Source organism: Apteryx rowi, unplaced genomic scaffold, assembly GCF_003343035.1.
Source record: "Apteryx rowi isolate R43461 unplaced genomic scaffold, aptRow1 scaffold_27, whole genome shotgun sequence".
Lineage (NCBI taxonomy): Eukaryota > Metazoa > Chordata > Aves > Apterygiformes > Apterygidae > Apteryx > Apteryx rowi.
The window spans coordinates 2,016,711-2,027,814 of record NW_020449085.1 but is presented as its reverse complement, the minus strand read 5'-3'; the positions used below and the strand labels follow the sequence as shown (position 1 = coordinate 2,027,814).

Sequence of the window (11,104 nt, the reverse complement as noted above, 5' to 3'; positions counted from 1 at the left end):
CTTTTAATATTCCTGAGATCTTCGGCATGCAGGCTTTAGTCTCTGTGTTGCATTTAAACACTGGACACACTTGAGTTGCTGTCTTCTGTGAGAAACACTAGCAGCTGAGCTGTTGGCAGCTCTGCTTTTCTGTGGAACTCTGGTTTTCTGTGTTTTGAAGATGAATTTATTCCCACTTACTTCAGTGGAGTGGGTTCCTGGTTGTTCACATCTTTTTTAGCAACGTACAGGAGCTGCGTCTCTGTGTTTTGGAGACATTCTTGTATGTTTTCTAGCTACAAAGAAAAAAAAAATCTGTAGTGACCTAAAAAAAAAAAAAGGAGTTAAAACTAATAAATGCTGTTTTTTCTTTTTTTTTCCCCCCTAACTTCTGTCAGAGAGAAGCATAAATGGAAAGAACTGGAGAATAATGCCAGCCTTTTCTCCCAACCTTTTCTAAGGATGAGGCAGGCTTAATCTTTGGAAAAAAACTTTTTGAGAAACTAGTCTGCAGATCCTCAGTGGAAGGCAATCTAGTTAAATGCTTCTCCATGGGATGAAGCCAGTCTCCTGACAAGGAGCACTCTTCTGAACAAGCAGGAATTTGAATGCATGCAAAAGCATCATTTGTCACTCAATTATCTCATTTTAAAAATGTTTGGCATAACATCCTGCACTGCACCAGCATCAGGAAACAACAAACAGTCTCGCTTCATTGAGGTGATTAGATTGGGCGTCTGATACTCGGAACCAGTTAAGTGTCTGCAGATAAGAGGACTCTGTGCCTTGAGGTTAGAATACTGATAGCTCAGGGTTTTACTAGAGGGAGGGTGCGAATGCTTAGTAAACTTGATTACAGCTTACAAATGTGTCTTTTGAAACCTTACTCGGTTGATTGCAGAATGAAAACTGCCTTAAATCACTTGACTCTTGCATCAATGCTGAGCCCTTCAGTTCATAGTCAACCCTGGGCAACGTTTGTAGCTCATCCATGTGGCATTCAGGAGCGGGATGAAGACAAACCCCTTTGCCATTGGCGTATTCTGATATTAAACCTGATTTGCACTCTGATGGCGCTGTCCTGAATTCAGCCGGGTGCCCTCTGCGAGGGAACTTGCCATTTTTCTGGGATCTGGGTAACGGCTTTGTCGTTCAGATTTGTTTAACTGACGTTACCTAAGTTGTTGGTCGGCATAAACTGCCAGATGAAGCTAAACAGTCTCGCCTGTTTAAGCACGCGACTGGAACGTCCCATAGCTAAATATAATCCTAATGAAAGAAGTAGCCTGCTTTCGTTACTTAGGATTTGTCCACGGTCTTCAGCTCTGGTATTTACAGTGTATGTGAGCTACTCTAAAGACTGCTATGAGCAGTTCTTGGCTGATGTCCTCTAGCATTTTCTTTGAGATAGGGCTTCTAAGGCACTGACCAGCTGTATGATCTGGATACTGTTAACCGTGCTGCAGAACAGGTAATATATGCTTCAGACTGATCAGAGCTAGCTTAAAATTGTTGCTTTTGATCTTTTGTTTATTTGGAGAGCATTGATCCTAGTCTTAAAAAGAAGCGAGGAATTTTCTGTACTTACATATATTTTTCTATACAAGTAGACTTTTCTATACTACTTCTTGCAGAAGAGAACACTTGATCATGTGTGAAGTGATATCTAAAATGTCTGTAATAGCATACCCTTCTTTAAGTGCATAAAAGGACATTAATAAACTCACACGGCAGTGAAGCTTGGAGTTCTCCAGATTCTCCTTCACTGCCTCTAGTAAGAAATTGGGGTTTAAGAGGCAAGCAGACTTTCTTAAGGAAGCGCTTGTAAACTGACAACGGGGCTTGCGCTCAGCAGAAAATGAGCTATGTTGGGAACTTCCGAATGCGCTATGGGGATGCGCCTGTGTGAAAGCAGCACCCACTTACCCCGTGTCTGCTCCTTGTGTGTCTTCCGAGTAGTTAATTTAGTCAGGTAAGACACTGCATTAGTTATCAGCACTTTTGAGCCCCTCTCAGAAAAATATAGGAATCGGCATGTTATATATCCTTAGCAAAGTTAGCAATTAAATATGAATGTCAAGGTTTTCTTCCTGTTTAAAGTGGAATGTGTTTGGGTTTTGTTTCCCCACTTTTGCCGTAACTAAGTGAGATATCAAGTTTCCCTGTCCTTTGTAAAGGACACAAGCTGGTGTTCCAGTTAGATCTTCAGACTATGATGTCTTGCAGTAGAAGAGATTCAGAAATGTGGATGTTGTGCTTTAAGTAGAAAGAACAAAGGTTTGCAATCTAACATGCTTCAAAACGTGACCGTAGCCAGCCAGCTGACGTCAACGTGGAGCCAAAATGAGGGAGTAGATGTTAATTTCTTGTCCTGAATATTTTTCACTTGCTAAGGTATTCCAGACTTGAATGTATTTTCAGTTCACTTACCTTATGCTATCAAAAATATACAGGCATAGGATTGCTGCAAAACAAGAACTTTCCAACTCATGAAAACGTGTACGTATATGAAAAAGGTGCTTGGAGAAGGTTTCTGGACCCCAAAAGATTATTTAGTAAGAATATATTTGGGGTGAAAGTAGCTTCCTGAAGTTGGAAAGACACAGCTATAATTCCCACTGCATGCCAATCTCGTTCTATGAACGGTGTTTTGACGCGTTTTTCAGGGAATTATAGTTAATGAGATCAGTTCGTGCACAGGTACAATGTGTGGTGTCAGCGCCCGTAAAATAGTAGTGGTGCTTGGAAGCATTTGCTGTGTGAAATAGAGTATTGTTTGTTTACGGGGAGGAAAATCTTAAATAAAAATTCCACAGGTTCCCCGTGTGTGGGAGAACATGAATGAACACCTTGTCATGTGTGTCGGAGCTCCTTGGCCTGATCTAAGTGGGTTTTTCTTTGGGGACAGGGGTTGGACCAGACCCTTCCGAAACCCTTTCCAGTCTGAATTCCCTGATTCTAACCTCAGAGCAGATCACCATGTCCCTTCCCTCTGCGCAGATGCAGGGAGGAAGGAAGCGTTCCTTGGCTACGGGGGACGTATTCCCAGGATGCTCTTGCAGCAGAGAAGGCTCTGAAGCATTTTCTGAAGCATTTACTTTGGTCTCTCTGAATTTTACTTTGGTAAATAATTGATATTAGTTTGTCCTTCACTCTTTTTTTTTTGTTTGTTTGTTTTTTATGTCAAACTGAGCAAGATTTTCTGATGCACAGAGAAATACAGAATGTTGGTCTGAATCCAGAAAATGTTAATCCTTACATCTGTGGACTTGGAGAAAGTAATCTTTAGGTTTCCCTCTCTGTGAAATGACTATAAAGCTGCAGCTTGGACTTGGGCATTTTGGCATGATACTCACCGTATAATGTTTTCCTTCATAACAAGCATAACCTACCTTTGTCTATATAAAGCTGCGGGAACTAAGTTCTTGTATTGCTCCAATTCTGAGTTTTCTCGTAGACCAACATACGCTCGTCTGGACGTCTGATCCAAATGTCCAAGTGCTGTTTTTAAAGCATCTTCTGTTGGATAAAGAGTAGGCAATGGCAAAGTAGACCACAGCAGTGAAGGCAAGTTCTCAGTTCATTGCGTTTATGCCATGCACCTAGGAGACTTGCTGCCGCTTGCCCGGCGGGGCACGCGATGTGCGCCAGTGCCGCGGCGCCTAAGGAGTTAAACTCGTGGGGCCGTACAGCAAAGGGGACAGCGAGTGCCCTGTGAAAATTAAACCCGGTTTTTATCACTTCACTGATAAGAGACTGGTTCTCCTGTGTTGAATGAATGGGAAGCCATTAAACCTGCTAGATGGTAGGCGAAAACGCAGCATGTTTTCCTGTTTCCCAGGGAATTTAAGTATCTTTCTCCCTCTCCTCCAGCCAGCATGTCAGCTGTCACTTCTTTTGTACGCATTTGACTCACTTGAAATGCTTTTTTCTAGTAAAGGTCAGGAGTGGAAAGAAACCGCATGTTAATTAGGCTGTTTTTTTCCCTCCTAACCGGAATAAAAATGCAATACTTTGTCAGTGATGCTGTCTTTTTTTTTTTTTCCCTTCTGGAAAATTTATCACTTAATTAACATCCTTCACTGGAGAAGAAAAAAGTCTTAATTAAGCAGAGTACCAGGTTAAGCAGCAGACACTCAGGCTTTCAAAGCCCAGATGATGAGCGTCTTCGGGAGGGACAGGGCAGGAGGGCAACTTAATGCAGTTTTCTTTTGAAATTCTGATGCCAGTTACAAGTGAGATTGTTGCCCTGTGATAAAGGTAAAAATAGGCTAAAGTGAGTGCAAAGCAAACCCACCTGAGAAGCACTCTGTAGACTACCTGAGAACATCCGTGCTTTCATGGTTTAATGAAGTCTTTATAGTTACCAGGTAAGTTGATCTCCCTTCCTGAAAGCAAAATCCCCCTGGTCACTCCTCTCCTGCTCCAAGCACACTTTGAACCCGTAAATACCTTAGAATGAGGCAGTTGTTTCTAATTCTTTGTACAAATGTAGCCATTCAGAAGCATCTTAAATGTCTGCACCTGGTTATATTGTAGTCTTCACTCTTAAATCCTCATAACTGCAATTTTTTCGTAATTCCAAGACAAAGGATCAAACGATTTGTCTGGTCATTCTGAAGCATTTGCTGGTGGTCATAAAACTTCTCTTGGTTTTTCCTATGCAGAGCCTGGGGTACTTGGGAAGTTTGGTTTTGTTTTTTTTTCCTCAAAACATTCTGCCAAGAGTTGATAATTCAAAATAACAATTAGGAAAAGGATATGAAAACAGTTCAATAAGGAGATCTCCCTGAAAGCTTCAACCTGCATGCCTGGTCTTGGCAGCAGAACCTCAACATAAAAAGTGGTGGCGTTTCCTAGAAGAACGTACCTATCTTGTCTGGGATGCCTTGGGTAGCACTAGCGGAGAGAACATCCGAAACTTCGCGTCGGCAAAGATATTTGGGTGTGCGGTGGTCTGTTCGGGAAAGGCCTTTCTGAAGTCATGTATTTACAAAAATGCGTTACAGTATGCTAAGAAGAACTTTTTTTTCTGGCTGTTCAGAGACAAGGGGGACAGAAAAATGGGCCAGACGAGATGTGCTTTATTCGGTGTATAAACATATGGGATTCCAGGCAAAGCTATCAACCAATATATATAAACAAACCCTCCCGACCCGTGCCGAAGGCCTGAGGGCTGTGGGGAAGCGGTGAAATGTGGGCATATGGCAGGCTAATGGGACAAGTAGGAAACATCAGCCCCGTCGCTGTTTACGTTATGGCTTTGGTTGTAAATATACACAGTCTGCAAAGCGTTCAGTCCCTAAGCAGTCGGCGTTTTAGCTGTGTATTGCAGGGTTGTGCTCGAAATTGGTTGTGTTTCTACCCTAGCTTTGCAAACACTTTTTATTTTATTTTTTTTTCCTTTTTGAGCTTTGAACTCTGTTTTTTCTTCCGCGTATAAGTGGAAACCACCATATGATGGAGACGAGAGGAGCGTTATCATGCTTGACAGATACACGCTGCCTTGCCTCTGACCGCAAAACTGCTGCGGTGTAGTTATATTCCTTGTGACCAAAAACATTTTTGGAAATGTGTTGTATTTCCTTAATTTGGGTCGCCTTTGTACATTTGTGTGCACGTGTTCTTCTATGAATTGGTTTAACTAGTCCTTCACGTCCCTGAGCTACATAACCCTCTTGTTCCTCTGTCTTTGTAGACTCCATTTTTAAGACTATCTGCTCTTCCTCTTTGATGTTGATGGACTTGCACTTTTTTCAGCTCTAACCTTCATCCCCAATACAAGTAATAAATCTAGAGAAATTATAGCTTGTTCTAAGTCTCATTAGGGCTTTTTGCAATCCCTGCGTTTCATTTACTCCTAGCTGCTTATGTCTTTTTGCTGGAACTGATTTAATGTTTTTGTCAACTAGCATTTATCCACACTTTCTTTTCTTAAGGCAAAACCTATTTTAAAAAATGTATTTATTTTAATTTTTTGAACTTAAAAAGATTATTATTCCCCTGCTTTGCCTTTCCAATACCACTGGCGTTGATGCTTTTGCAACCTAGTGTATCCTGTGTGAAGCTTCGGTAACAAAAGCTTGTCTAAATCGATAGCATAAACATTTTCACAAACGAAGGATGATTTTTGGCAGATACTGCCTTCTGGCTGTTCGTAGGTTGGTAGATAGCTGATCGTGTATTTTATGCTAATTGTTGATCTCTCTGTCCAGCTCCTTTTTTGTGTGTTCGTACTAGCAGGTAAGGAAGTGGGGAAGCTCTTTGGTCTTCATGATGCTCTTTTTAAGCTATTAAGGAATCTTCTTCTATGTAGTTTTTTCATTTGGGCTCCAGCCCAAAATGCAAGCTGCCTTACATGCTGTAGAAGCTAGGCTTGGCTTGAATTACAATTAAATATTTTTCTCTGTACCTCTAATATTATTAGGTCTAAATTCCTAGCTGCATGCTGTATTTAAGGCTCCAGTTGCAGGATCGCATCCGCAAGTGGATAAGGTCTGTTCCCTCTCCCCGCCACACGTTTCCATAGGTGACAGGTTCCTGACTGTCCCTGGCGCCGTCTGCAAGCAAACGGTGCAGCTACCGTGTGACGCTGGAAAGGGTATTGCTAGTATGTAAAGCTGTGATTAATTTATATGCCAAAGCTGGAACGTAGCTTAGCTTGGCATCGCTTGCTTTTGACCCGCAGGTAGCTCATAATTATTGGCAGAAGAAAAAATCATCTGAGAAGATGTCTTTCATTGATAAAGCCTCGTGAATGAAAGCAGTTYGCCTAAGAGCAGCGAGGCTAGGCTTTTACATTCGTTTCGACCCTCGATCTTTAGCCTTCTCGTCCCCTCTTCTCCTCTGAACCCTAGAGTGGTTTAACATGGAGCTTTCCTAGCTTTCTGGCTCTCGGAGTCTGCTGCACACGTTCCTCTTGCTGCATATGGAAACTTTTGGCTGCCCTTTCCATTAGCTCTTCGCTTCTCCCCGCTCCCACTTCAAGTCCACCTGTCTGTTTCAAAATACAGTTTTGTTTTGTTTTTTCTTACTCTGGATCTTCACTACGGAACAAACCGTAACTTGCAGCTCTAACAAATGAAGCGCCTGTGCTGTGCACTGGAATTTGTGCGCCTGTGGCAGAACTGCATGCAGAGACTAACCTGTTTCTCTAGTTTTAGAGTATTAGTCTTCTGCTTTCCTCACCTTTACCCTCGCAATTGGTGGGGGAAGATCAAAACTTCAATAAGCAAACAGTGCATTAGAAGCAATTTAGTATAATTGTCACTTGTTCTTCAGTGTCCTGCAGGCAGATAACAGTAAATTATTAAAAAAAAATGCTTGAAAACATGATAGTGTACTTGAATCGGTATACCTTCTGGACCATCTTGCGTTACTTTCCTTGCACTCTGATATATTGTGAAGATCTGTAAAGACCTTGCGGGATTTAGGGATATTTAATGACAGGTTTTCCCTTGTTCTTTTATGCACAATAGCAATTAGCCTTTAAATTTTTTTTTCTTTTAGTGAGGGAAAACTCACTAATAAAACAAAGTTATTAATGATGACAAAAGAAATACAGCTGTCGTTGACACTTTTTATCAAACCTCAATAAGAATTTTTTCTTAAAAGCACTTGAAGATGCTTATTCCCATTTTACTGAACAACAAGGATTCAAATAAGAGTTGGGCTATTCCGCCACTTCCAGTGGTCTGTATGATTTTACAGAGTGGCATTCTAGCTAATGTCTCCTGCTTTGCCCTTACCTTTGCCAGCTTTTGAGTGTTGGCCCCAGTTTTGCTCTGCTCTTCCGTACCGGACTGACACTTGTAAGCTGAAGCGCAGTCAGCGGAGCCCTTGCATCGAGGCCCTTAAAAATCATTCTTGCAACCAGTGCTTCCTGCAGGTTACGCTTCGAAAACTACAGGCAGCCATAAAATATGCATGAGAGCAGTTTTCCAGTTTTCAACTGATAATACTATAATCCCCTTAACAAAACCTTGACCTGTTGTCTTAATCGGTTTGTATTTCGATATGCAGCTGTTCGTTTTGTTGGGCGCCTGTTGATGCTCAGGTCTCTAGAACGGTGCAGAACACGGTAGTGACAACGCAGCGAGTCCTGTGCTGCGGCGACGGCCAAGTAAGGAAGCTGCTGGGCTTCAAAAGCCTCTTATGTAAGCAATGAAATCTGTGTAGTGTCATTCTCCAGCCTGGTTTTGAACAATTATGGAAAATGCCGACAGAAGTGCCAAAAAGCAGGAGTACTCGGCTCGGTAGATCAGGTTCTGGACTTCTGTTGTATTACAGAGAGCATTCCATGTTAAAAAAAATATATATATTTTTTAATATGTCTGCTTGGTACCRATGGATTTTAGCTCTGTTTGCAGCTTCTGGCAGGATATCTTAATCAGAAATGGCTCTGGCAGATGTACAGTAGCTGGAAGCAGGGCCTCAACTTAGTGATGCTGTTTGATGTATATTGCCTTGCTGTTTGTGAACTGCTGAAAATGCAAAACACTGACCGGAGGTTCTGCTGGAGAGTTTTAAATAGCACTGCCAGTCCTTTGTAATGCGGAGGTTTTATTAATCTGCGTGTGGAGGCTTTTCTACCACCTCTTCACATTTTCCCTTCCAGAATTTCCCTTCCCTTCCAGAATTTTCTCCRGAACCTTTCTGAAGAACGATTGTATCTTTAGGACGGGTGGGACAGGGGTGGCTCCCAACAAACCCAGTTTTTTGTTGTCACCATTATTAATTGTCTGCCCTGAAAACACAATTATTCCGATCAAGAGAGAAAGTATTGCATTGAAATTTATGATAATCTGAGTGTTTTTTCGAGGGGATTTGAAAGTGATGGAAACGTAGGATTTAAAACTTAAGCTCCAGGCATGTTTACTAAACAGGCCTTTTGATGCAGTTGTCCAGTTTAATCTTGGGTTTTTTGACTCTTTGTCAGCTTTGTCCGAGCACAAACTTCGAACATTTTTAACAGCTTAGCTGATAAAAAAAAAAAAATACAAAATCAAATTGACAGTCAAAATTGTCAAAACCTGAAAGGTTTTGACAGCTCGTGCCGTTCAAATTACGGATACCCCTTTTAACAAGAGATTTTACCATGCCCCTTCATATTACATGTGTCTGTTGTGTAGCCCGAATAGCAGTTCAGCTAATGGTTGTTTTAAAATATACATGATGCCGAGCGGTATCATGTTGACTGCAGAACATACTGGTGACTTCTTTCTACTGCTCTTTTGTCTTCTAAAGCCCCTTTCATCCCTGCCGCGAGGCTAGGTGAGATGCCTGTGATGCAGACGTGGTTTCTGAGTAGTCTGGGCAGCCGGAGAGACAGGATCGAATTGCAGCTTTGGGTCGCTTGGCCTTTGACTTCAGTGACCCATTTTATGACAGGGTGGTTCACTTTCCTTGTGGATCAGTGTTTACTGGAAAGTGGGAATCTGTAGAGTCGTGGTGACTTTCTGAGCAATCTTCCCTGAGGTACTGTCATCTCGCTGGCTGAGAGTGGCATTTCCAAATTATGGAAATGGTAGGCAGGAAAACAAGACTATCGTATCCAGGGGAGGGAACTAATAATTAAGATTTGGAAAGAAACTGGGTTATGCCATATGCTACTGCTTTAGCCTTTTGATTCTCGTAAACCACGTTCAAATAGATCCAGGTCCTGCTGCTTGATTTATGCCACCGTGGGAATACAAGGTCCTCACTCAGCGTCCCTTGAAATGGGGACAGTCCAGCAGAGCAAGAGCATAACCTGGTCTCTCTTGGTACCCCAAGCAGCAGTGTGATCCTTGTTAACCTCAAGAAAGAGCAACGGTGGTCTCGGCGGGGTTTGTAACCGCCAGCAATGAGGGCACTTCTGGGGGAATAGCTTTTCCTCTCTGTGCCTGCAGCAGTGGCTTAGTTGCAGTGGTGCTTCCGCTGAGCCTAAAGCTCCCCTGCCATCAGTGCTGGAGCACCAGGCTGGAGAATCCACGTCAGGCGAGCTTGTAATTGAAAGGCTTTCCGGCGTTGATCCGATTCTTTGAGCATTTGTTCCTGTAGCTGTTACCTGCAGCCAGCGCTCGGTCGCTCTGCGTGCAGCGCCGTGCCAGCGCGGGGCGACGGCTGCTCGTGCTGCAGAGACTCTTGCTCTCTGTTTTGTCACTTGAACGATTCTTCAGCGAAGCTTCCGTGGTGCGAGCTTCCCCGGGAATCGGCTGGCAACGTACCGCTGCGTTTTGCCGTTTCACGTGTCCTGTAAGAAATGAGGTGTGCCCAAACGATGCTGGGGGGAGCTCTTCGATGAGCGTGCACCAGAAGTTTTACCAGTGCTTTAAACCCACCTTACCTTTAAAAAATAAAATAAAATAACTGAAGTGTCATCCAGCCTGCTTCCTGAAGGTAAAGAATGGATTTGAGGAGAGGGACGAAACCATCTGTGTTTTATCGGCCGTGTGGCCCTCCTAGCGCTGCTCGCTGGCGATGACTCCTGCTGCCCGGAGAGCGTAGCAATACGGCAGGTTTTGCTGCATAATCTGTCTGGCCAGCTGCAGTCTAATCTTCATTGGGAGGAGGGGAGAGGGGAAGAGACTAGCTTTGAAGCGACCTTCTTCTCAACGGATACCTTTGAAAATAGGATTGAAGGGCACTTTTATGTGTGCTCATAACGCTGTCCTCAAGCTGGTAAGTAAGGAAGAAATTCATGCCATAAAAAGGGTTGTTTCAGCCTGATACTGAATTTTAGCACCACTTTTTTTTTTTTTTTTTTTAAAAAGCAAACATCGCTTCTTCTCTTGAAGCTCGCTTGGTGCTGTCAGTCTCCYGAGTAATGAACTGATCTTTTTGCCTGTGCACATACACCCCTAAAATCCCTTTTACCTTAGAAGGTTGTGAGACTTGCAGCTGTGGTGATGTAGCGACTTCAGGAAAGTAGGTCACTTGTATCTTGGGGAATTCCCTGCCTCCTGAGTCCAAAACAGATGGAAGAAAAGGTCTAAGCGGAGTTTACCGAGAGCTGTGTAGGGCAGAAGCTTGAGGGTTTTTTCCTTTTTTCTGTAGCTAGGCTGTATAAAACTAGCAAATTCTTCCGAGAAAGACGTCTGACCTTGAACACCCAACACTTGCCAATTACACGGTTGGCACAACT

The 11,104-nt window shown here is 42.9% G+C and overlaps 1 protein-coding gene across 1 annotated transcript in view; it reads left to right on the top strand.

Annotated features, from left to right (window-relative positions):
* The first annotated feature begins 1,868 nt into the window (after positions 1–1,868).
* The window catches only part of NPTN (neuroplastin), a 43,021-nt gene continuing 33,785 nt past the window's right edge, over positions 1,869–11,104 (top strand). Inside the window, exon 1 of the mRNA XM_026068362.1 lies at positions 1,869–1,951. Coding sequence (XP_025924147.1) covers positions 1,869–1,951 — 83 coding nt within the window. The remainder of the gene's footprint in view (positions 1,952–11,104) is intronic.